The sequence below is a fragment of the Anser cygnoides genome, chromosome 1 (genome assembly GCF_040182565.1).
Source record: "Anser cygnoides isolate HZ-2024a breed goose chromosome 1, Taihu_goose_T2T_genome, whole genome shotgun sequence".
Taxonomy (NCBI): domain Eukaryota; kingdom Metazoa; phylum Chordata; class Aves; order Anseriformes; family Anatidae; genus Anser; species Anser cygnoides.
The window spans coordinates 139,573,872-139,599,473 of record NC_089873.1 but is presented as its reverse complement, the minus strand read 5'-3'; the positions used below and the strand labels follow the sequence as shown (position 1 = coordinate 139,599,473).

At 46.5% G+C, this 25,602-nt stretch overlaps 2 protein-coding genes across 9 annotated transcripts in view; both read left to right on the top strand.

Annotated features, from left to right (window-relative positions):
- Nucleotides 1–5,807, top strand: part of JADE3 (jade family PHD finger 3) — a 60,339-nt gene extending 54,532 nt beyond the window's left edge. For all 7 annotated transcript variants that reach the window (XM_066983254.1, XM_066983227.1, XM_066983250.1 and 4 more), the window contains 2 exons: nucleotides 762–879; nucleotides 2,388–5,807. In XM_066983254.1, the coding sequence (XP_066839355.1) occupies nucleotides 762–879; nucleotides 2,388–3,289 (1,020 nt within the window). In that variant the 3' untranslated portion in view covers nucleotides 3,290–5,807. The remainder of the gene's footprint in view (nucleotides 1–761; nucleotides 880–2,387) is intronic.
- Nucleotides 5,808–11,923: 6,116 nt separating this feature from the next.
- On the top strand, nucleotides 11,924–25,389 carry LOC106035684 (regucalcin). 2 transcript variants are annotated; one of them, XM_048051183.2, is made up of 7 exons: nucleotides 11,924–12,324; nucleotides 12,847–13,011; nucleotides 14,958–15,140; nucleotides 16,391–16,606; nucleotides 17,945–18,076; nucleotides 23,971–24,125; nucleotides 24,951–25,389. In XM_048051183.2, exons 2-7 carry the CDS (start codon nucleotides 12,849–12,851, stop codon nucleotides 24,999–25,001), a joined length of 900 nt encoding a protein of 299 aa, XP_047907140.1. In that variant the 5' UTR covers nucleotides 11,924–12,324; nucleotides 12,847–12,848; the 3' UTR covers nucleotides 25,002–25,389. The 2 variants fall into 2 exon arrangements, with proteins under 2 accessions (XP_047907140.1, XP_047907139.1); XM_048051182.2 differs by lacking the exon at nucleotides 11,924–12,324 and adding an exon at nucleotides 12,466–12,617.
- The last annotated feature ends 213 nt before the right edge of the window (nucleotides 25,390–25,602 follow it).

Below are 25,602 nucleotides of genomic sequence, written 5' to 3'. Positions count from 1 at the left end.
ATATCATTCAGCCAGCCCCTATGTTTATTCTGTGTTGTGCCTGCTCTTTCGGGTCAGTATTACAAACTTGCAGTGCCTCTTCCTGTTTTCCTTACACGAGGTGGAAATACTGCTGTTAATTCAAACAAGTAGTGAAAGTAGAACTATGTGGATCTGCCATGCAGTCTGAAAATAAACTGCTAAATGCATCAGCCAAATGTGTGAAAGTCACGAGAAGCTGCAGTGTTCTTTTAGGGGTGATCTATGTGTTAATTATGGTCTAAACTAGCCAGCTCTATTGGGTAGCTTTGTAAAAAGGTATACTTTCAAATGTTGCAGTAATTCTAGGAGAAACAAACTTAGTTTAGCTCTTGAAAATCATTCTGTAAAGAATTTCACAAGGAAATTCCAGGAGACTGGAGTACTGACTGCAGTAACGTCCCCAACATAGCGTGCGGCTGAAGTAGGCTTACCAACAAGCAAGTCTTAGAGATTACGTGCTTTTTCTTTTGACTAGCATTTTGTTTGCTTACTGTTCTCGTAGGTGAAAACACATTCTGCTGTCTTGCAGAATACGTTCAAGACGTTCATTAAACTGGTAATTAAAAAAATTCAGGATTTGTTTTAAATTCATGGTTACATATGTTTAGTATCATTCATGAGATATTTGCCAAGGGATATTGCTCATAAAATGTTTATAATTCTGTTGTGGATACATTTTTTTTCCGACAGATTTTTTTTTTTTTTAATTTGATGCTAAGTCTCTTATTATTTCTCGGTAGGTAAGAAATCTCTGCTACATGGTAAGCAGGAGAGAGAAACTGAAGTTGTCTCACAGTAAAGTACATGAACAGGTCTTCAATTTGCAAGTCCAGCTCATTAATCAGGAAATTGCTGCAGGTAATCACAGAAGTGTAAAATATGTACAAATTATAACTGTGTATAAACTAGAAAATTCTGTGTTCTCATTATGTTCTTGCGTAGTGTTTTAACATTTGAGAGCTGCCTTAAAAATTGTCTTCAAATATTCAGTCAATGAAACTACCAACATCCACGAAAGACTTTAATGTTTTAACATCTTAACTTGGATCTTTCATTCTTGGGCATATGCCTATAAGTTATCAATCACTGTGGAATCCGCATAGCAGAAATGAGCTGATGGTGATCTCTAGGTTTTTGCTTCTTTGGGCTGCTGTTTTATGGTGCTGTTTCCTCACAGCAAGCTCTGCTCTCCCACCGAGAAGTTCTTTTGCTTGCTGTAGTTAATTTCCTCAGGCAAAAGAGAAGAGTGACTGATAGGAATGGCTGTTCTCGTGTTGCCTTGAATACTTGATGAGCAACATGAAGGGGCATTTCTTAGCTTGTGATCTCAGTTACTGTCCCTTCCTTCAAAAAGAGCCTAAGCACTCTGGTTTTTAACAGCGAGCAGTAACTGTTTTGGAATGTTGATGTACCGAAACCAACTCTGCCCTTAATTTTTACTAAAATTGTGCCCTGAAATGAGGAACACAACATTTGGAAAGAGGAATAGTATATGTTACAGTGCAATTGCTTTTTTTTTTTTTCTTAATTGGGAAGTCAACTATTTCTGCAATTGTGAAATAATGATCTTGATGTTCATTCAAGATACACACTGTGTTTTTCGTAACCAATTTAGAGTGAAGCCATTGTGGTTTTCTGTCTACCCCTGAAACATGGATAAGTTTCATTAGTACTGACAAGGTGGTGGGTTTTGTTTGTTTGTTGTTTTTCAGCTGGTTTAGATCAGACTAGCTCTTTGCGGGAGCAGCAGTACTCTGCAGCACTTTGATTTTGTGTAAATAAATTTTATGAGAAATGTGTACTAAATTTACGTCTTTACAAAACCAAGTGCTTTTTTTAAAACTTAGTAAAATATTTTGAGAGATATTTTGCAATGGCAATGTGTGTGTACAATATAATAAAGACTCACACATCAGAGTGAAAAGACTTCTAAAGCATAGAGAATTTTAGAATACAAAGCAGAGCTGAACCAAGTCCAAACTGCAACTCAGTTTGAAGCATTGTTTCTTCTCTATCCAAAGCTGAATGTGAACCTTTTTTATAGCTTTGTTGGAACTACTTCTGTCATGTCTCGAAGCTGGTTCAATTCACTGGCTTAAAGCCCTGTAAAAGGGCACGCTGTTGTTTTTTTAATCGAAATGCTAAAATGCTTACCTAAATTTTGAAATGGTAGACAATTTGGAGCAGTCTTCATTATTCTGACTTGTCTGCAATGTCCTAAAATAATTTCACACTAATTGTTTGCAGATGCTTCTTACTGCTGAATAACCTTTTAATGCACTATAAAACTCTACAGGTGACAGTATGATTACCCTCTTTTTTAAAAGTCTTCTCTTCTTCTGCTCCCTCATCTTTCTCTCATACAGGCCACACCCTGACAAGTGCACTAGAGAACACACTGTTCTACCCACCTCCCAGGATCACCCTGAAGTTAAAAATGCCCAAATCAGCACTAGGAGATTGCAAAAATAACTCGCTGAAGCCTGGCAACAGACCGCTCTCTCCTGACAACAACAGCACTGTGTACAGCAAAAGGAGCGTGCCGATGTCAAAGGAACCCTACGAAATCAAAGCGAAATCGTACTCCAGGTATCAGCACGACAGCAGAAGCAACGGGTTGCTTGTCACGGCGGGGATCGGCAAGCCTCGCGGCGAGGCGAAGGATTCCGGCCCCGTGCAGGTGCCGGAGTTTCACCGGGGCCAGCCGTCCGGGAAGCCCCTGGCGCTGCAGGCGGCCCTGCACGGACAGGCTTCCATCGGGAACGGGCGGGCGCAGCAGGAGAACTCGCGGCTGGCGGCCAAGTCCAACGGGCTGATGCTGGGCAGGGCTGGGGACGTGAGCCAGAGGGACAGCTCCAGCCAGACGCCCTACGAGCAGGAGTCCGTGCTCGCAGCTCATTTGGCCAGCCAGAGCGGCTTCAGGAAATCCACCATGGAACATTTTAGCCGGTCCTTCAAAGAGGCTACCAACAGTCTGGTGAGGACCACGGAAGATCTCCGGTGCTGTGAAAAGCCAACGAGAAGACTCGCGACGAAAGAGCGCTTGTGGAGCAAGCAGACGCTCGAAGGTGCTCCGTACCAGGACAACGACGGGTACTGTCCCGACTTAGAGCTGAGTGACTCTGAAGCAGAAAGTGACGAAAATAAAGAGCAAGTGAGGTTACGACGGAGTAGCTCGGAGAGAGAAAGCCCAAGTAAGGACTTCGGAAGAGATTGTCACAGTAGAAACAAAAAGAATATGATTTCTCACGGTTCGGTACAAAGGTGATTAGAAGCCCCCGCGGGGTAACTCAGCCTTTATGTATTCCGGTGTACCAGTGCAAAGCTCAGCATCAACAGGTTCCAGAAACCAGTACAGGACCTACGACAGGAAGAACTGCAGGAGGGGATGGGGGAGGACGGAGCAATGGGAGTCGTTTTGTTCAACTGTGAATTGGCTTGCAGCCTTCGCGAGGCTAACCGAGTTACTGCAGAGTCGCGTAGAAATGGACGGGGTTTATTAGAGGTTAACATCTGGGGAAGCGTGAGGCGGTTGGGCCTGGCGTAAATTCAGGAAACTGCTTCCTCCTTGCCAGCGTGCGTGCGAGGCAAGGTGCTCACGCTATGTCAGCCGTGTGGCGCTGGACAGGTAATAGAGGAGTCCTTGCATTGCTCGAGCGCGCTGCAGGGGGCTGCAGACGGAGACGCTAAAACCGCGTCCTTACAGCACCTGCCGCGTGGCGTTGATCCAGCAAGGCACTTGGGGACGCGCGAGAAAGCTGAGCGCATGAAAAACCCTGCTGCTTTCCCTCGGGTGGCCCAGCCCGTGCCCAAGCGCTCTGCTGGATCAGGCCCAAAGCGACTACTAGGCGACGGCCCCTTCCGCGCGGGGCCTCGAACGGCGGTGGCGTTTGCGGGCTCCTCGCGGAGGGTGGAAGCCGGCGTCGCTGGCGCTGCCAAACTCACTGACCTCTAGACGTGCCCCCGGTCCCTGCTCTTGCTGAAGGTCGTGTTTCTCTTCGCAATTATTTGCTTATTTTGTAAATATACAACTTCTAGTACTTCATTTTTTTTAATCTCTGTACATAGTTGCTTGTTGTGGGATGCACTTGTAAATATTTTACCCAGCTAACAAGTACAGATGGCTAATTTTGTGGATAGTGTTTACAAAAGTAGATGTACTACTTCAAAGAAAAATGCTATTTGACACTTACATTTAGGCAATCACCGGTGATGCCAGGTTCCTCTTGAAACTGAAATTTCACATCCGGAGGTGTTTGTACCTGGTGTTTTTAAAATTAGATGAATTAGAAATAATTTTGCCTGAATTTTTTATTTAGGCACGAATTTTCAACCCTAGCTGCCTCAATGTGGGCTTAGGAGCCTCACTTCTGGCATCTAGGCCTGTGAAATTTTAGCCAGTCATCATTTGGAGTATGTTTTTTTTATTGCTGAAAATTTATGGTTACGTTAAGCTGCTTTTCAACCTCTGGATCAGTTGCTGTTTCCCAAACTAAAACTTTTTTTTTAACGTGCTTTAAAATCAGTTGTTAACCAGCGTTTAAACTTCAACCTCTGTTGAGGAAGCGAGAAGGGAGGGGAAACCCTTTTCGGTTTGTTTATTTCGTCTGGGATTTCTGCTTGAATGCGGACAAATTTCTTGTGTTCTAGACCGTGTTGTGTTGATCAACAGAGTAACTGCACTTTTCCTCTCTGAAATGCCGTACGTTCCATAAATCCGCAGCATCCTCTGTCCCCAGTCACCGGCTGAGCTGGGACATGGGCTGCGTAGGGCATCCCGCACGCCTCTGTTCAGATGGGGGCTCATTTTCCCTACAAATGAAAGGTCAGCACCCAGTGTGACGATGACTATGCAGAAGCCAAACAGCATGTTTTTCTTCTCCATTATCTTAATTTACTGCTTTTAGTTTGGGAAATAACAACGCTTTTAGATTTGGTTTAAGCTTTGAAATCTCCCTCGTTGCAATAGGACTAGCAAGTCAGGGGCTGGAGGGCTTTAATGAAATAAAAACACGAAACGGCATCCTTAGCAATCCTGCTCTATTTGCTTCATGCAGTTTCTTTTTTTTTTTTCTCCCCACTTCTTGATTTTATGTATATTTGTGTAATTTGTCTTTCTAGAGCTGTATCTTCAAAATTATTTCTTTTGGTGTAAATATGCAGTAGCATTTTAGGTTTCCACATATTTTATTTTAATGGGAAATGCTTTGTGTTCTAAGCCATGGGTCACTCAGAATAAGTAAACAAATGTTTGTTCATTTGTATTCCAGTTCTGACTCTCTTAGTTTTCCTTCGATATTTATTAGTAATCCTCTTACTGGTCACAAAATTTTATGAAGCTTGCGTTGGGAACACTTACGTGGGAGGCTGGCAAAGCGTTCATGCCATTTTGTGGCCAGAAGCATATGGCGGAGGGGAGGAAAATGGTGCTTCAGCAAAACTCAGCATTTCTGCTCTTCTGGGGTTATTAATTCAGTTGTTTCCCGCCTGGGCAATGGTTTTGCTAATTTTTACATGATTTTAATAGATATATGAAGGAGCCCTTGGTTACGTAGTTCTCAAGTATTGTCCCCAAAGTGCATTTGCTAGTTTTTATTGTGTGTTCGGTGGCTAACTGTTTGAAGTATTACCTCTTAACCTTATTTGTCATTTTTTTTTGTGTTTTTGCATTTTGTTTTATATATATAAATATATATATATTCAATTTTCCAAGATGGACTCGGTCTTTTTCAGATGTCCCCTTTTTACAAGTACTTTTTCATTAAATTATGAAACTGCTAACAGTATTTTCATTTGTTGTGATTTATTCAGGGCTTTACCCTCCGTGTCTGGGAGGCTGTTAAACTAATGGGTCTAACAGCAGTGCTGTGTCCATCAGGAGTGAATTATTTCTGCAGAGCTGGCAATACTTTAAGTTGAAATGTCAAGGAAAACCTTTCCCCTTCAGCCTCCCCGAAGAAGAGTCAGTGAGCACCGATTTGCTGTGTTTAGCAAATGGTCCGAGCCTGGCTTTTGTTTCTGCCTAGCCCAGCAAATGTAACAGACCATTTGCTGCGCTGCTCTCACTTTCTAATATATTTGCTCGTGTTGTAGCACGACAGTCTGTCCCTGGTTGTACAAACCAAGCTGTAGAGGGGGAGCTGCAGCCTGGCCTTCCGCCTCACCCTGCTTCTCATACACCAGCACGTGTGCACGGCCGACATTGACACTGCCGAGTAAAGGAGGGTTCAGGACAAGCACGTTCCTGGGTTTGATGGTTGGTGGTGTTTTTTCACGACCTGTTGCTGTAGTTCCCCTTGCTCCCACAGGCCGGTGCTGTGATATACCGTGCTGCTGCCTGCCCGGGAGCTGGGGAGGAAGCAAAAGAAGGCAGCAAAAGCAAGGATGGAGAGTGAGGAGCGGGTGGAGCTGCACAACCCTGCTGATAACATCCATCCTGCTCTGGCCAGCCGCCCTCAGGAGGGCTAGGGCGTTGTGATGCACGTGTGGGGCTGAGTGAAACAGGGCGGCAAGTCCTTGGCTGGAAAGAAAACCAGAGGGAAAGGGCACTAAAGGAGCATATGGAAGAGAGGGGGTTAAAAAACCAGCATGAGGAAGAAGCCGTAAGTGATGGATTGCCAGCTGTTTTTCAGGACCAGGATTTCTCCTTCCCTAAAATCTCCTTTCAGTGACTGTGACTGGTGGTCTCCCATCTCCTTTGAGAGCAGTCTGCTTGTGCCTGGGATGTGGGAAAAAGACGGAGCCAAGGAAGTAAATCTGTACCCCTGTTTGTTTCCTTTGGAAACAGCTGCTGCTGGTTTGCACAGTCTTTACAGAAAAGTTGCAGACAGCCGCATAAGTCTGGTTAAGGCCAAATTCTTACAAGTTTGTGTTCTTACAAGGTCTGTATGGTAATTCCCAACACCATCTTCTTTGGGTTTGTCTTTGTCCAAAAAGAAAACTCTTCTAGGCTGCAACTTGTGCTCTGGCTCTGCCACTGTATGCATCGTTTGCACGATGCTCTCTTTGCACCGTGAGTCCCAAACCATAGAAGCAGAAATGACAAATGTGTGGCTATTAAAAAGCAGCCTCAGATGTTCACACTTGATGTGATACCTCACTGATACCACAGGCGATACCTAGGCTGGGCGTGCAGGCTGTGGGGCAGAGAGAGGCGTGTGGTAACCGTAGCCTTCAACACCGAGTGTTCAAAGCCTGCCTCCGCGAGCTGCAGGTAATCTGACAAAGCAGTCATCGAGATCGGTGCGAGCTTGGGTGATCCGAGTGCTTGTTATGGTTTAGCACTGCAGGGAATTGACACATCTATTGAGAAAACATGCTTTTGATGTGAATTAACGAGCAAATGGAAGCTGCTTGCACAACCTGGGAGCTTGGTATGCAAGGGAAGGATTCCAGGGAAGGGCAGAGATGGAAAACAATGGAGTGCCTCGGTGCTGCTGCTGTAGGAATGAGCGAAGACTTGCAGGGCTCTGGTTTCACGAGGTGCCATGCTGCTGTTTCCGTGTCCTCCTTTGTGCCAGCATCACGGCTGAACAGACTTTCGCCCCCACGGGGGTACAGTTCTGCAATGTTACTGCTTGTCAGGACCGTCCTGGGATAACCGCTCAGGCCAGCGCACGTCTCAGCCCCCGGACTTGTCTGTGGTGATGCGTAACAAGCGGATTGCCCCGACAGCAAGCACAGCTTTGTGGAACAAAACGTTTGTTTTTTCCTCCAGAAGTTTCACAGCAGCTGGGGAGTTGTTTTAAAACAGCAGATGCGTGTGCATCTTTCTGTTCCCGGAGTTAATCCCTCCGCACCGAGCCTAGATAAGCCTGCCTCGTTGTGTAAGGAGAAGCGGCCTCAGATATTGGCCCATTAGTTTCCCTGCCTCTGTGAGTAAAGCTTCCAGGTAATCTCTTTTTCTCCGGCGGGCTTCTGGTGGCTGGGGACCTGTCCTGGATCCGCCTCGCCCTGCCCTCTCTGCCTTTTGTTCTGCTCTGGGCTGGGCCGCCCGCCCCGGCCATTGTTTTCCCCAGAGCCCTGGCGCGGGTACCTGCCTCACCTGGGCTGCCTTATCTGAGGCATTGTTTGAAATCTGCTGGGCTCGCTGATGACACCTTCACGGTTTCTTTTAACCCAGCCATCCTCGAGACATTTTTACCAGTTTCTGTCAGTTTTTCCCCGGGTGCCGCTCCACCCGCCCTCACGGCTGGGATGAAGGGCGCATCTTTGTGGGGTGCCCCAGTGCCTCCAGTTCGCTCGGCTGGCCCAGCTGGCGGGCCAGGGTCCTGAGGGAGGATTTCAAGCCTAACGCAACAGCAGCGTCCAAAGGAAGATGTCTTCAGGAAACCCAGTCAGCCAAAAACCTTTGAGCTTGTGACTGACATCAAAATAGGCCGCTCTTTTTTTTTTTTTGTGGCCTCAGCAGCCACCAGAAGCCCACTGGGGGTGGCACCTGCAAAAAGAGCGGGTGTTGGGTGCTGTTTGGGAAAAGGGCTTTGGCTGTTCCTTTAGAAATGCAGGTCCTTGTGAGGGGATGAGATAGCTGGGGGGGGGGATCATTAAATGAGCCTGTTCTTAAAAAAACGGCCACTGCCACCTGAAACGGCTGTGTCTGGTGGCATTCCTCTGCGGTTTCGCCTCTCTTATCTCGGGGTGGTGCTGCTCCAGCATCACCGGTATGTTAGGCCTCCATTTGCATCTGGTTGGAGGGAGCCAGACAGGTAGTTCCCCTCCTCCGAACCTGATTCCTCAGCCATTGTTCTGTTATCTCCTCTAAAAAGGTGTCTGGGCATTGCCTTACCCTCCCGGGCCCAGCAGTCCTCCCTGGCTTAAGGAGGAAAAAGGCAAAAAGCTGGGCAAGCGAGGTGCTGCAGAAAAACCGTAAGCAAGTCCTAGTTTACGCTGGTCACAAACAGCTAACACAGAAACCAGACTTCTCTCAACTTGCCTGACTGAACGCACTGAATTAAGCTTAGAGCTGTTGTCCCAAACCTGCAGTTAATTTGAGGTTTGCTTCTGACTTGGGCCTGAAGAAGGGCTTGTGTGCCTGAAAGCTGCAAACACTGAGGGCACTGTTGCCGACTGAGGCCCTCGAATGAAAGATGCTGCCTCTCCCTGAAGTCTTGGCTCCCTCGCACAGCCTCCATTGTGCCTATCGTTTTGCAGCTGCCACGGAACATATCAATGCTCTTTTTTTTTTTTTTCCTGAGGCAAGCAAAATGCAAATGCGGGGCACATGGGGTACAAAGAGCAGGAAAGTAAGACATTAACGCAACATCTCTTGGCCAGGCTCCACCGCAGAAGGCTTGCCCTTTCTGAAGCACCCTATTTCCTGCTGCTCGGAGCGCGAAGCAGGGGGCTGGAAAGGCACGGCTGGACACTCGGGCTTTGTGAGACGGCCTAGGACGGCAGGAACTAGCACAGGCAGGTGCTGCGGCGGTACCGAAGCTGGAGGAGCATGTGTGAGGGATGTTTGAGAAACTGCAGCGGGAAGGGCCACATAACGTCTGGTTATAGCACTGCATATACAGTGTGAGATGCTTTGTCAAGGGACTGTGTCCAGCATGCACGAAATGCTCCTCAAAGAAGCCCGCATAATGCGTGTTAATAAATCAAGGGTACCTTTGCCAGTTCTGTGAGAGAAACTGGACTTTTAAGGCTAAATGCTCTGGTATGACTTCATGGTAATTTGGTGCAATCCCCTTTAGAAAAGATTCCCCATTTAAGACTCATAATCCATTCTGCATTAACTTCCTTAACAGTACACTAGCAGTCTGTGTTAGACTTGATGTATAAATTCGTCAGTGGGCACAAGTCTGCTGTCAACAGCTCATGCCACCTTCTCCCAAGGAGAAGCTTGCAAAGCAGGTAAATGCTTTGGCAAACGTTCAAACCCAGTGACCATTTAAAGACGTGATTGTGATCACCCAGACCAGTAAATGCTTGTGACTTCTCAGCAGTTGCTCTCGGACCTACCTGATGCTAACAAATAAAACCTTGATGCAGACACACGAGCTCCTTCCAAGAACTATACCTGGCAGAAAACAAGTGTGTGGCAGCACTAGCTTTTGCTTTTCAGCCAACAGTTCACAGTGACTGATCTTAAATTTCTACTTCTTGCTTGCTTGTTTGGTTGTTTAGTTATTTGTTTTCCTAGACTGTGGTGTTAACCTGTAGAGGCAAACTCCCAGGTGCACGCTGTGGTTGCCCTTGTGGGTGTCACAGCAGGGCAGGATTACGCACAGCCTTGGGAAGCGGGACACTTGTGGCCTTGCCATCCCCAGCTGTAGAAGAGGCCTGATGTGGGCTCAGGTGCTCGGGGGGAGCTGTAGGAAATGGCGGTGCGATCTGTGGCCTTTGAACTTTGTGCCGGGCGGAGGTAGGGCCTGCAGCCTCCCCTCCTTTTGGTTAAAGTCACAGGGGAGCACCTGCAAGCAGGGAGGAGGAAGGACGAGGAAGCAAACCAAAGGAAACTAAAGATGAACATAAAAAGATGGAGGAGGCTCTAAAGATGAAGAAATAACAAGCTCATGCTCATGACAGAGAAGGAAGAACTGCAGCCTTCCAGGAACCTGCATAAGCAAAAACTGTTTTCTTTTTATAAGCCGTGAAAGTGCCTACCTCCCCTTCTTGCCTTATGGCTGAGGGGATTTCTGTGACACGTGGGGCCGTCGCCCAGGCTTGCGGAGCATTTCCTGAATGGTGAGGAAGGTAATGGCTGGCGGCATGCTGGGCGATGGCTGCAACCTCACCTTGGGCGACCTCTCACGTCACAGATCTATTCCTCGTGCTATTAGTGGCCGTGATAATACAAATGCATGGGAGGGGGGTCTGTGAGCCCCACTGAGCCCTGGGTGAGGGAAAGGTTCCCCTTCCCCTGCTTCCTGTAAAACTGGAGGAATAAGTGTGTGAGGAGCCCTACCACATGGATAAAAGGTGGGCCCGCTGAGCCACCAGCTATCCCCTTAGGAGGCCACAGAGATGCCATGGGCTCCTTATCGCTAGCCGTGTGGTAAATGCGGTGGTTGTGACAAAGCAGTGGGAAGCCTTTGGCAGCCACCTTCCCTGCCCTCTTCCTTCCCCCGGTAAATCTGTGCTGCCAGAAGGACCCAGCTGTCACGCTTTGTGAAGGCTTTCATGAATGAAGGAACCCGTGAATTGCTCCCCGTTTTATTTTACCTTCCAGCAAGCCTGGGTTAGCTATTACAGCAAAGGCAAAAGAGAGGAGTACCGTGCTGTGTAACTAGAGATCTAAGTTCAAAATACTTGTCACTTCGGCAGAAGAGAGAGTTTGTGTTGTAACCTGGAGCTCACAGGAGCTGTTAATTTTCTCCCAGGGTGTGTGCCAACACACAGCTTGTTTTGATGCCTCCAAACCATGCTGGCAAATGCCTAAGTCAGCAAGGAGCAGAGACCCGCCAGGTGGGTTGCGGGTGTGAGCATCTCTCGCTGGTGATGTCAGGAAGATATTGCATGAGCCGTGCACATCCCAAATGGCCTTGTGGCATGCAAGGACACCGGGAGAGCAGCAAACGTGGCTGAGCTTTTAAAAAAGTGGCAATTGAATTTCACTGTACTTACAAATTATCCATTAATTCCTTTAATTTATTCATTTTTAATACCTCTTCTTTCCTTGTAAATTGTATGCAAACAAACAAAAACCCACCAGCTACTGCAGTACTTTCTTTCTGGATGTGTGTTTTCTGTGCTGGCAGGCAGTACTAATGCGCTTGCCTCAGGTCTGGGATGAAATCCTGCTGTGTGTTACATGACACCACAGCAGGGACAGAAAGAGAAAAACTGATGCTTAGCATAGGCTGCAGTAATGCTACACGAGCCCATAAAATAAAAAGCCAAACTACTCAGGCAAGATGACAGTAGGCTGATAGGCAGCACATTGGTGTTACACTGAGGGAAGCCTGCATGAAACACGTCTTGGTGAGGACGTGTTGCCTGTCAACTTCCCAAACAGAAAAGCAAATGGAGCCGAATGAAAACCAAGATGCAAGTGCCTGACGCATGGATAGAGGTAACCCAGTAACTGCCAGCAGGAAGATGTATGATTTGTGAGGAGCTGATGAAGCCTGTAATGGGGGCTGTGACCAGGCGGGAAGACCTGTGTGGGTGCCGCTGGAGTAGCGGGGCTGCCAGAAGGGCCGGAGCCCGGTGAGGGGCAGGCTGTGGAGCAGCCACGCTAACACTGGAGCTTGTGGAAAGGAGCAGCTGGCACTGCCAGGAGCCACGGGACACGCAGCGCCGCCAGCGGAGCCATTTTTATATCATGGATCTCTCCGGGGGCGACTGGACCCAAGCCAAAAGGTAATCAATCCACCGTGTCACGGGGCGCCGGCGCTAGCACAGCCGGGCACCCCAGCCACAACACCCACAGGTTCCCCAGGGCCACGGAGCCCTGTCGTGATCCCACGGCCCCCACAACCCCCATGGGGCCGGGGGCAGCCTCAGGGCCTCGTGTGGGGCCGCGGGGCCTCGGGCCGGGCCTGCGGAGCCCCGGGGAGGGCCCCGGGCCCCGGCGGAGCGCGGCCGCCCCCCAGCCCCCGCCTCCCGCCCCATAAAAGCGGCGGCCGGGGCCCGCGGCGCCCTGCTGGCTGCAGGTAGGGCCGCGGCTGGCGTGTCGCTTTGTTTTCTACTTTATTTTTTATTTTATTCCTAACGACGGCGCCCCGCGGTGGGTGGGAGGAGGAGCGGCCGGGGAGGGCCCGGTGAACGGGGGGCGGCTGCGCGGGTCCGGGGCTTTTTTTGTTTTTGGGGGGGGTTGGTGTGGGAAAAGGGGGGCACAAAACGGGTCCGTGGTGAGCAACCGTGCGCCGTGCCGCCCCGCAGGCATGTCGTCTGTCAGGGTGGAGTGTGTCGTGAGCGGCGGCTACGGCATCGGGGAGTCCCCGGTGTGGGACGAGAGGGAGAGCGCGCTGCTCTGCGTCGACATCACGGGCAGGAGGGTTTGCCGCTGGAGCCCCGGCACCGGGCAGGTGCAGGCTGTGCCCCTGGGTAAGGCGCTGCCGGGCCGGTACCCGCTTTCTTCCGTAAGGTAACAGCGATAGCAGCCAGAGCCTCGGTCGTGTATTTGTCCCTGGAAGGAGCAGGCGCGCTAACCCGCGTGAAGAAAGAGCCGCAGGTTTGCTTCTCGGTGTGGTGGCGTAAATGCTCCTCTGTCTCAACAAAATCCCTTAAGTACTTCAGTTACGTGGCTTTTAATATTTCTACGATTCTGTACTTTCCTCGCATTCAGCACCTCTTGGTGAAAACCCCTTGCTTTTGCCCACCCGTAAACTGTTCGCATTATCCACAACAAACTGATCCAGACTTTCCGCCCTTAAAATTATCCCAGATACCAGCCTTCAGGGAAAGGGAGGCCTGATTTTGTTGTTTCCCAAACTTGCTTCCTCTTACCCTGGCCGAAGGAGCACCCCCTAACCCAGGCCTTCTCTCGGAGGTGCAGTGCCTTGTGCGTGGCCTCTCTGGAGATGCAGAAGGGATAACTGAACAGGGGGAGCTGAAGTAGCTACTTCTCTTTTTTTTTAAAAAAAATTCCTTCAATTTCCTCTGTTTAGTAATAAAACAGTCATAATTAATAGCTATGCCTTTGAGAATAGTGTGATTAACAGACATAGGAAAAAAAAAAAAGAACATTTGCAGACTGCCATGTGATTAAAATAGTGGGTTCTTGTCCAAAGTGGGAAACGAGAGGGAAGTGACTCGTCCCTGAAGCTTACGGAGAATTACGACAGCCCCATGGTTAGCAGTACCTTCAAATGCCCTTTTCTGCTCCGCAGGGAAAACACCGCTACGCACATACCCGTGCTGGGGGGAGACCTTATGGTCACTTTTCTGCCCAGCATAAAATGGTCTTGCAAAGAAATCCATTCCTGTGGATGCTGCTTAACAAAGCCCTCTGCAGGCTGAGCCAGGCACCAGGGCTGGTACGCTCACTTATGCTGCATTTGTGCAGTGACCGGGGGGGTGGCCGTATCTATCTTTCCAACCTGATGCACCCCTTCCCCTTGTGGTGCTGTGCTGTGAAGGGGAAAGAGGCACCCACTCGCCCAGCGTAGGTGAGCCCAGACCACCAGCAGCCTCAGCAGCGTGCTCACACATCTCCTGTGATGGAGTTATCCAAGTTGGACCCAGAATTAGCGGTGCATCCCAGCTGCTTGGGGAGCTGTGTGTGTCCTGACAGCTGTCCTCATGCATAAGCACGTATGCGGCTGGGCAGTGCCTGCGTTGGATTTCTAACACGGAGGTGGCCTGCTAGGGCTGCACAGCAAAGGGGCAGCCCAAGCCACGAGCAAGCAGCAGGAAGGGAGCAGCTCCTGTCATCAGCAGCAATGGGTTAAGGGGGTTATAAGCATTAGTGAAACTATTACCTAATTATACCTCTGTAAAGCTATAAATGCAAGTAATGTTATTTGTCTTTTTTTTTAATTAAAATGTTGGGGATCAGTCCTGTGCATATTCCTAAGTCTTGTCTGGTAAATACTATCCCAGATTTTATTGCTCTATTTAAAGTTGTTACTCCTTACATTATACCCGATTGAGGCTTTTACAGAAATACTATCTTCACACTCATTTCTTTCTCTCTCTCTCTCTCTTTTTTTTAAAACTAATTCCTTTATAATAACCTGCAATTGAGGTTTTACTGCATAATAGTGTAAACTAACCGTGGAGCGTTTACTAATTTTCTGCTTTGCTTTAACCCTTGGAAAGCTCTGCCACTCCTCAGCGTGTTTTTGGTGCTGCTAGAGGCATGTCTGAACTGCACGGCATCGTGACCTGTCGCAGTGCAGTTTTGTTGATAGAAAAGTAGGTTGTTTCTCATGCCTGTGGTCTGACTCAGTCCAGCGTGAACTGCTTGCATGTCTAAAGTGAGCGGCAGCTGGGCAGGAAAGAAATGTCTTCACAGCACGTGCCTCTCGTCCATTGCACCCTGTTTTTAGATGCCCCTGTGAGCTCCGTGGCTCTTCGGAAATCGGGGGATTATGTCGTCACCCTGGGAACCAGGTTCGCTGCTTTGAAATGGAAGGAGCAGTTGGTAACCACCATCGCTCACGTGGACAAGGATAAACCAAACAACCGATTCAACGATGGGAAAGTGGATCCCGCGGGGAGGTATTTCGCAGGTATGCTGGGTCTGCTGCCTTTCTCCTGCTGCTCCCTGCTTGCCCTGCTCCTCCCCTTAGGTTTTACAGACCACATGCAGTGATCACTTGTAGATGCAGTAAGCGTTCATTCCTAGTTGATATATATATATAAATATGAACTACATAGTTCATGTTATATATTCATATTTGTAGCTTGTAGATCAGATTTTATTCTTCAAGCAGAGTTTAACCCCATTTAGAAATGCATTTGTATCACCTGGCCAACATCTTATCAGGACTATTTTTGTAAAAAGAGGCCTGCTATTAGGAGCCCACCTAGTTTCAGGCACTGACCTTGTCTCCTCCTCCCTGTTGGTGTACTGGTTTTGAGCGCTGGTAAAGAGCCAACAGAAACACTGGAGAAGAGAAGGCTCAGGGTATCTTATCCGTGGGTATGAGTACCTGATGGGGGTGGTGGTAAGGACGACAGAGCCAGGTTCTGCTTGGAGGTGCCAGTGACGGGACAAGAAGCAATGGACATAGAAGTTAAGGAAATTGTGTTTAAATGTAAGAAAGCTCTTTTACTGATCATCTATTAGGACAGTCAAACAGTGGCACAGGTTGCCCCCAGAGGCAGTGGAGTGTCCATCTGTGGAGGTATTAAAGACTGGCCACGGCCCTGAGCAACCTGCTGTACCTGACCCTGCTCTGAGCAGGGGGTGGGACTGGATGATCTCCAGAGGTACCATTCCACCTCAGCCGCACCCTTATTCTCTCTCTCTCTCCTGTTTTTAAAAACACCGTTCTGTACATCTGCTGTGTAGTTAGGTCCCCGGGTTTACTTTAACTTGCTTTTACAAAGCTTCTCAAGAACCAGTCTCAGGTGACAACCTAGAACCACAAAGATGAGATTTGTTTTTGAAAAGACTTTTGCAAAGCTAGTTCTTAGGGAGGAGGAAACTTTTTGCAATGTCTCTTCTATATAAAATGTTCAGGTATGTTGGAAGATAAATGCTGCCCACACCTTAATTTTTGAGTGACCAAGTAAAGCATGTTGCAGAAGTCACACTGCATGCCATTTCTGTCACAGTTCAACAGACAAAACAAAGGCTCTGTGTTGAAATCTGCTAAGGGCAGCACTTCTGAAATCTGCCTTTCTCTTTTGTTTTTAACTCAGTTTCTTCCTTGATTTTCTGAAACCCCCCTTCCTGCTGCCTTCTCCTTCTGGCAAACCCTGGGGAGAGCCCACTCGCTCTGAACATGCTTTTCTCCCCTTTGTCTCCACACAGGTACGATGGCTGAGGAGATTCGACCTGCTGTGCTGGAAAGAAACCAAGGCTCTCTGTATACACTTTGCCCTGACCTCTCCGTAGTGAAGCACTTTGATCAGGTGGACATTTCTAATGGGCTGGACTGGTCGCTGGATCACAAAACCTTCTTTTACATTGACAGCTTGTCCTACTCAGTGGATGCCTTTGATTATGATCTCCAAACTGGAAAAATTGGTATGAATCGTCCTATTTTAAATCACGCACTTGTGCTTGAAGATTGTGGTGTTAGTTTTCATGCTGGTTATTACCAAGAAGATGAATTGTGATCTGAGATTTGAGAGCACTTCTTCAGAATCCTCTGTAGAACAAAGGAGCAGAAGCCATATCAAAACTCATTTGTGCCCACATAGGCTACCGTCTCAAACTAGTCAGAAGCTGTTGCTAATATTATAAAATATTTAAATTGCATGATAGAATTTGAGTAGTAGTCTGGAGTACTGTTATTAAACATGATGTGTATCTGATCTTCCTGTGTAAAAAGGGCAAAGTGTTTCTTGTTAGATTTTGTAGATGGTTAGATTTCTGTGGCTGCATGAGCCTGTCTTTTGCAAAACCTCTGCTAGGCTTCTTTAGATTTTTTTTTCACCCCATTTTGTTTTTTAAAACCTAAGCTCTTAAATAAAGATCGTGCAGACAGAGCTAAGCAACAACTGGAGAGCAGTAACTCAAAGCTCTTCTTCCTTCATTTATTTAAAACAAAACAAAACATGCCCTTAAGGGCTTCTACAAGCTTGGGCAAAAGAAAATTCCAGTGACTTGGACTAAGAAATTGCTTTTGAATACATGGGCTGCAGAATTTTGCTTTAAAAGAGCCCTGTAAATTTCAAATTCAGTTAGCTTTAACAGTGTGAATTCAGCGTTATTTTAGGTATAGCATCTTGTCCTGATGTCTCTGCTATGTTTTTGGTTTGCAATTGAATTTTTCGTTAGGAAGTGGTGTGGTCCCCCCCTTCTTTTTCTGTGGGCAATCTGATAATCCCTAGGAGCACAAGGGAAACTCATTAAAAGTATTGCAACATATGAGAAACATTGAGGTTGTCAGAGCATAAAATAAACAGTGTTGGAAAGTTGGTTTTAATCTTCTTTAATAACAGTGGATAAAAGTTCAGATAGAACTATTTGTTTTTAAGTTGACAGTGTGCCTTTGAAGTTGATGCTTTTCCTAACTCTCTGTTTATATAAACTCTCAGTTTATATATCTGAAGGTCAGCTTTGTGTTGGAACAGTGATTATTGGCACGTTCCAGCAATCTGTTTGAAAGTCTTTTCTGTTTGAAAGTTCAATTTCTCTGACTGGAAGCAACCCATACTTCAAAAAATCCAATCTGCTTTTAGAATACATAGCTCATGTTCTGAATATATATACATATATATATATGACGTTAATTTATTCAGTTACTTATTTAATATTGTAAGTAGGGAACATGAGTGGTGCATTAGAAAAAAGCATCAGAAAAAGGAACTACATTGTGTAATTTTGTAATTTTGTCGTTTTTTTTTTTCTATCTTGCAGGCAACCGTAGGAGTATATACAAACTGGAAAAAGAGGAGAGCATTCCTGATGGGATGTGCATTGATACGGAAGGCAAACTCTGGGTAGCTTGCTATGATGGTGGGAGGGTGATTCGTCTTGACCCAGAGACAGGTAAGTCCTTGCCAATGGTGGACTTGAATTCTGCAGAATTTAAACAAAGAAAAAAGATGCAAGGAGTAAGGTTTTGGTTTTTTTCTTCCCTCAACACAGAAATGGTACGACTGTTCTTTTTAAATAATTATTTTTTTCTTTATTTATTTTTTCTTTTTATTTAGCAGTTTTATGTCTCTGCTCCTAAAAGTTAGCTTTGTAAGTAAGTCTCCATTGTTCCCAGCCTCAGTTGTGTTGGAAAAGATAAAGTTGCTGTTGGATTACCATTATATGTGCAAATTGTTTGAGTTAGAATAGAATAATTAGTTGAGTTGGAAGGGCCTTACAAAGATCATCAAGTTGAACTGCCTGACCACTTCAGGGCTAACCACAAGTCAAAGCACAGTAATGAAGGCATTGTCCAAATGCCTCTTGAACACTGACATGCAAGGGCAGCAACCACCTCTCTAGGAAGCCTGTCCCAGGGTTTGACCACCCTCATGGTAAAGAAATCTTTCCTAATCCCAGCCTGACCCCCCAGCACAGCTCTGTGCCGTTCCCGTGTGTCCTGGGAGCAGAGACCGGCACCTCCCTCTGCGCCTCCCCTCCTCAGGATGCTGCAGAGAGCGCTGAGGTCGCCTCTCGGCCTCCTTTCTCCAGGCTGGGCAGCCCAGGTGTCCCCTGCCTCCTCACAGCACGTGCCTTCCAGCCCTTCTACCAGCTTTGCTGCCCTCCTCTGGATGCTTTCAAGTACCTTAACATCCTTTTTGTGTTGTGGAGCCCAGAACTGAACACAGTATTCAAGGTGAGGCTGCACCAACACTACACAGCATATACTGTTTTATCTCACAGCTGATAATTTGTCCAGGATGCTGTGAGGGATGGTATCAAAGGCCTTACTAAAATGCAGAAATATTACATCCATCGCCTTCCCTTCATCCACCAAGCAGGTGACCTTATCATAGAAGGAGATCAAATTACTCAGGCAGGGTTTTCTCTTCATGAACCCATGTTGACTAAGCTTGATAATAGCTTTGCTCCTTAAATACCCATTGATAGCACCCATCTTCTTCATGACTTTTCCAGGGACTGAGGTTTGACTAACAGGTTTGTAGTTTTCCAGGTCTTCTCTCGTACCCTTCCTGTAGATCAGTATAATGTTGGCTGGCTTCCAGTCAGCGGGGACCTCCACAGACTCTCAAGATCCTTGGTAAATTGTTGAGGCTGGCCCAGCTATTACATCTGCCAACTCGTTCAGCACTTTGGGGTGAATCCCATCAGGCCCCATGGACTTAGGAACATCCAGCTGATACAACTGGTCCCTGACAGTTTTGGTGGCCACAAATGGAAAGACATTGCTCCTCCTGTCACAGTCCTCCAGCTGAGGCCACCTACTGTCACCTCTCCCACGAGGCCTTCTCTATTCTCAAACAACAGGTTTAGGAGGGGCGCTTTTCCTTGTTGGCTCACTAAGTACTTGTGACAGAAAATTATCTTCAGCATGCTTTTGGAATTCCCCAGACTTCCTTACTGTGGCAGTATGATACTCCCAGTTAGTGTTAATGTCTGGGAACTTGAAATCTGCCATAACGATAAGGGCAATAGATCCAGAGACTTCTGGTTGCTTATCAAATAGCTCACTCATGCAGTCATCCTGGATGGGTGGTTGATGGTAGACACCCACGATGACATCCTCTTGCATCTCTCAAAGAGTTAGCATCCTCTCACGTCCAGTGTTCGCCTTATTGATGATAAATGACATGGAAAAATATGGATAAGCCATGAAATTGCAAAGATGACTTAAGCCATTTCATGTCTTGCTTTTTTTTAGCATGGTGTTTTTTTGGGCTATTTACCTAAAGTTAATTCAAGCCGCGCATGCCACTGATGCCAGAAACATTTTTTTATTGTTGAAAATTATTTACGTGATAAATTTTGCAACTGAAATCATAAAAGTATATTTAATAGACTCCGTGGCATTTTATCATTCCCACAGTAATGTGTCTTGGGCACACCCAAGACATGATTGAGCCCGTCACGTGTTGCTGCTCCCATTTCGACGTTGGTGGTCTGCCAGGCATCGTTTAGTCTGGGTATAAACACTTGTGAAGAGAGAGAGACTGCACCACACTGTCTGCAAGGGGCCGGTGGGTGAGAATGGGAGCTTGGTTTTGACAGATTCCAGACAGCACAGGCTGCACCGAGCTGCGTTTGGGGTCTCTCGAACCCAGGTCCTGCCCTAACAGAAGTTGTGGGGTTTTGTGAGGCTGCAGGCTCAGGGATGCCAGCTTCCCTTGGTGCGTGCCTCTTCCATCCACAGCACGCTGCAGACCCCGGCACACGTGTCAGGCTGCCACCTCTCTTCCAAATTCTGCAGAGCCTCTTAACTGAGGCTCAGGCAGTGTTTTTCCCATCGCCGTTTTATTTATACCCATCGAAGGCCCTGCCAACCTGTGGGACTTCCTCCTGTCCTGCAGAGCCTGCTCCACAAGCCCGGTAGGATGAAGCTTCAGCTGGGAGATCCCAGCAGCTCTGGGACCTGTTTCTGGTCCCTCCTCCTAGAGGGCAGAGCACACCTGGGCAAGCTCCAGCAGCCCTGTGAATACCCTCACGGAGCAGTGGACTTTACCATTTTCCTCCCTTGTTCCCTGTTTGTACCTTTTTCCTTGTAGGCTCTCACCTTTTTTTTTTTTTTTTCATTTTTTTTCCCTTTCCTGCTCCCTTTTGGAGGGAGGTAAGGTGTTTTTTTAGGGGAAAGCTAATAACAGTAGTGTCCATAAGCAGATGCATAGGGAAAATGTAAGAAGAGGGGAAGTGGGGTACACAGCCTAATGCTCTCCCAGCTTCCTCCTGTTTTCATCTCAGGGTCTTCCTGAGCTGGATGTGGTGTCTGGTGCACCTCTAACTGCCAGTGGATTTCTCATCCATGAACTCGTCCTGTCTCCCTTCAACCGTGTGAAGCCCTGAGCACCCATGGCGAGCAGCAGCAAGGAGTTTCACAGGCTGCGTGTCCGTGTCAGAAGGAGCCTTCTTTGTTTTAAAGTAATCTGTAAAATCTGCAATTTGCAGAATTCGGAGGGAATTGTAACTACTTGGGGAGACGATCCAGACAGGTTTGAAGATAACTCCTTGAAAACCTCTCTTGCAGCACAATAGCTAGCAAGCACGGCTGGGATGGCTGTCAGATACATCCACTGATACAGGGCTCAGCTGAAGCTTGTGAGGGATTTTCAGGTCTCACTGATAGCAAAGCTTGGATTATATTTATAGGAGGATGGGTGAGGCGACGTGTTTGTTTGGCATCTTTTCTAAATGAAGGCTCTGGGGGTCAGGGTGAAGTGGCTTTTCAGTTCGGGGCTTCTTTAGCCTAGATGGCTGCCGCCCTTGGATTCAGGCTGTGCTGCAGAGAAAGGCTGTGCTGGCTGACCCCACTGGCTGCGCAAAGGGCTTGAAAGGGATGTCTAACCTGCATGCTGCCAAGTCTTCTCGTACCTCTGGTCACGTCCAGTGAACTTCCAGTTTTATGAAACTGTGCCTTTGAATGAGGAATTAGATATTTTCCAGTTCTTCCTCATCGGTGTGTTTCATATCCCTCAATTGTACGGGGTCCAAAGGATTTGCTAAGTGTCTCTCATCTATAGGTACCAAGCACAGGTAAATAATTCTTCAGGTGGATTTCAGGGCATCCAGGTGCAGATTTTCCTGCATCTCCAAGAAGATGTTGCTCATCTCAGAGTTTTGTAAACAATATCTTCTAGGCTGTCTCTGCTGAGACCACTCCGCAAGCACAGTCAGGGTCTCTCCCCTTATTCCAGGGGTCATGCCTGTTCTCCTACAGCGCATGTTTTCTCTCTCTGAATGCCATTCTTGCTCCTTTTCGCCCAGACTTGCTGTCAGCCAATTTCTAGGGTGGCCTCTGGAGTGTTTTATAAGACACCGTGTAACCCACATAGCCATGTAATCCTTCTACTTCCAGCTGAGTGGATAACCACAAAGTGCTGCTGGTGCCAGTTGGCAGGAGCATTGTCTTGGAGCTCGGTTTGGTCCTCGTCACTCCCAAGCAACGGACAGGACTTTCTCCTTCCCAAGTTTCTATATATTTTGAAAAATTTGCTCTTCTTAGGGGAGAAAAGGAGGTAACCAGATATGCCTATAATCTCTGACAATCTAAGCACCATTACACTGATTGTGATTGTGATTTTTTTTTTAATTTTGTTTTTTACTTTGGCCACTGTGGGTGGGTCAGTGCCAAATAAGCTTGTTATACAACATCAGGAATCCCAGAGTCAGACTTCCCTGGCTATTACATACAAGAGGCTCTTTCACCGCTGCTGGCTTGCTATTTTCTTTCATTTATTTTGGAGTTAAAAGCAAAGCAAATTAAAAGTACCCAGCCCATGTGTCAGGGCATTCAGCAAGACAAAGACAATTCCATTCATCCTTCCCAGTCCCGAGTTTTGGATAGACTGGTTACATTCCTTCTAGCAAGTATCAGGAGATCTCCCTTAGTCCTGCACCAAGTAACTTACTGCAGCTTATGTTGCACAGCCAGGCTGTCTCCCCACACCAAACCAGAGCCCAGACTGTCCGTTGGGAGCAGCAGCCCCAGCTAGGCGGGGTCTGAGCCAAAACTGAGCCAGGACTGCACCAACAGCTCAGTAACAGGGCCCTGTGCTCACCCGTGCTTGTGCCCTGCTTAGAGATCTGGTACAGGTGAAGCCATTTGGGCTGTGCTTTTGTACATTCACTGCAGTGCTGCTCATTGCAAAAGACCAAGGCACAGATTGTTGGGTGAGGCAAAAGGTTTGGGGCACGTAAAAGGAAAGACGAGGATACTTTGATAAACACACCCTAGGAAATGGTGCCCAGCTCTGGAGAAGACCAAAAACTTCTCATAGGTGTTAAGTGGACCAAACTTTCCGTTTTCTTTCTCATATCAAAGTTCCCATTATCAAAGTTTCTGTCCCGTCGTTTCAACATGCCGTTGACCAGTTAGTTGCTGTAAAGGGACCAAGCCTTGTGCACACATAAATGGGGGGCCAGGGAAATCACATATTTTGTATGTGATCACATATTTTTGTATTCATGTGCTTTAGTGTATTTCCAGAAAGAGAAAGTCAATTGTAGGTAAATAAAGCAGGCGTAATGGGTACAAGCCATTATTATATTGCCCAGGTTTGGGAGGAATTGTAGAAAAATTTGCTTTGAAGCGTCTCAGCAGTCTTCTGGTTGATGCCAGGGGCAATCCGTTTACTGCTGTCATTAGGATGGTAGTTATTTGTTGGTATAATAAATGCATAATATTGTTTATGGTTGCCCCGAGTTTTTTTGTAAACTTCAGACGTGTCCCATGATCCCTATTTTATGCAAGCTTAATTTGAAAGGCTATTGAAATTTCAAGAAAATCTTCTAGGAATTAATCTTCCCTAACTTCAGGCGGTAGAGGCGTAGTGAGAGTTGCACGAGCTCCGCTCGCTCCGGGCTTCCTTTGTAGTTAAAATAGAGAAGTCAGCAGGTCTAGGGCGTGTTTCGTGTGACCTGTTTTAAGGAGGAATTAAATCCCATTTCCATTGCCTGTATGGGCAGCCTAGATGATGAGCTCAGATGTAGATGTCTGTGCTGTGGATGTTAGCATTTAATTAGAGGACACGCTGGGTTTTGGGGCGGGATTCATTTGTGATAACTGAGATTGAAACTTGTCAAGTGATACATGGTCAACAACCATGTGGTTTACAGAAGTCTGCCTTCTTTGTCGCGGTGCTCATCAGTATGCTGAAGCACAGCATGAGACCTCCCTAGGCCCTGGGATTCGTTTTTGTGGAGCACCTGGCTCCACATTGGTTATTCGCAATAATTTGTTTAAGTTCCTTGCTGTAAGTAGACAAACAAGAAACAGCATGAGTGTTTTTCTCCAGGAAAAAGAATCCAGACTGTGAAGCTTCCTGTTGACAAGACAACTTCCTGCTGCTTCGGAGGAAAGGATTATTCAGAAATGTATGTGACTTCTGCCCGTGACGGGATGGATAAAGAGTGGCTTTCACGACAGCCGCAGGCTGGTGGGATTTTCAAGGTGAATGATTCTTTTTACTTTCGTTTCGGAAGGCCATTCTTTTCCTCCTGCGCTTAGACAACAAGTCAGTCGGAGTGGTGGGAAGTGGGAAGAGGGTGGCTGTTAGAACATCAATAATACACGTTAAGCTATTCTTCATATTTTTGGTTCTTGTTGCAGAAGGAGAAATTTAAATGTGTTTAGAGATTTGAAAATGCTTTTTGGTTTGAAATTTTTAACTGGTTACATCCATACTAGCACATAAAATGGACCAAGAAGTGCCCCGTAGGTCCTGCAATATGTGGCATGTTGTAGCTGATACTGCAAATTTTCTATGCTATCATCGCTTTCTACTGCTCCCCCTCCCAAGAGAGAGTTTTCTGTTTGTTACAGGAAGAAGATGGTTTGTGTCCTAAACAATGGCAGATAAAAACGTCCGCTTTTATTTACTCTCTACTTAGTTTTAACTAAATTCTCTCTTTAAAAAACGTCACTTTGGTATTGTTTTTTTTTAAAGCCCTAGTCTTCCATATAGGTACATACCAAAAGTTACATTGTAAAGTGCAGAGTTAAGGCTTAGCAGTATCTGAGAAGAGGCTTTGGGGGAATGGACGATGGACTGAGGAACAGACTGTGGCCTGTGATTTCTTAGCTTTAGAGAAGGAGCACAGGTTGAAATTCCAGGCTGTGATGAGCTGCAGTATACAACGTACAGTAGCATGTCAAGTTGGACACGGTCCGTTTCTAAATTAAAGCATGCCTGGTTTTGAAAGAAAAGCAAGTGTTCGGTAGTGGTGACTCATTGCATTTATCTTTTTTCTTCCCGTCTTTTTTTTTTTTTGACAGATAACTGGGCTAGGGGTGAAAGGAATCCCGCCGTACCCATTTGCAGGTTAAATGCACGCTCTTCAGAATGGAGTCCAGAAGACTGACTGACTTAAGCAAGACAAATCAGAAGGTCTTATGTGGGTGTTCAGCATCTTTTGCTTTGAAACCATGACACGATTACAAAATCTCATCAGGAAAGGATGAAAAGCTAATGAAATACATGGAATATTTTAAAACTGATCTTTTTTTATTTTAAAACTTTTTAAACTCTATTACTTTAAATATCTGATGGTATTTTTTCTGTTGTGGTAAAAAGACTCTCACCCTAATAAACTATGGAATATTGTAAGTTTCTTCTCTAATGACATAATTTGTTTCAGTAGTTTTTATTGTTTATTCTCCTGCTTCATTTGCAATTATAGTATATTGATTTACTGATTAAACTACTTGTAGTGACTCTTTTAAGTATTTTCTTGAGTTTCTCATAAAATATCCATTTTTCCCATGATGTTTCCAGCAACAGAAACATCAATACTGATTGCCAGGCATCTGCAGCTTCCTTTTTACGTTACAGTTTTACAGCCCTCAGCTGTGGCTGTGCTTAATTGATCTGCTGGAGCCCATCATCTCTCCCCACCACGTCATTACGTTGCTTATTTTGTTTCAGATA

Coding starts and splice junctions, on each gene's coding strand:
- LOC106035684 (XM_048051183.2), top strand. CDS start 12,849: ATGTCGTCTGTCAGGGTGGAGTGTGTCGTGAGCGGCGGCTACGGCATC. Junction 16,607..17,944: donor TCTCCAAACTGGAAAAATTG/GTATGAATCGTC, acceptor TCTATCTTGCAG/GCAACCGTAGGAGTATATAC. Junction 24,126..24,950: donor AGGCTGGTGGGATTTTCAAG/GTGAATGATTCT, acceptor TTTTTTTGACAG/ATAACTGGGCTAGGGGTGAA.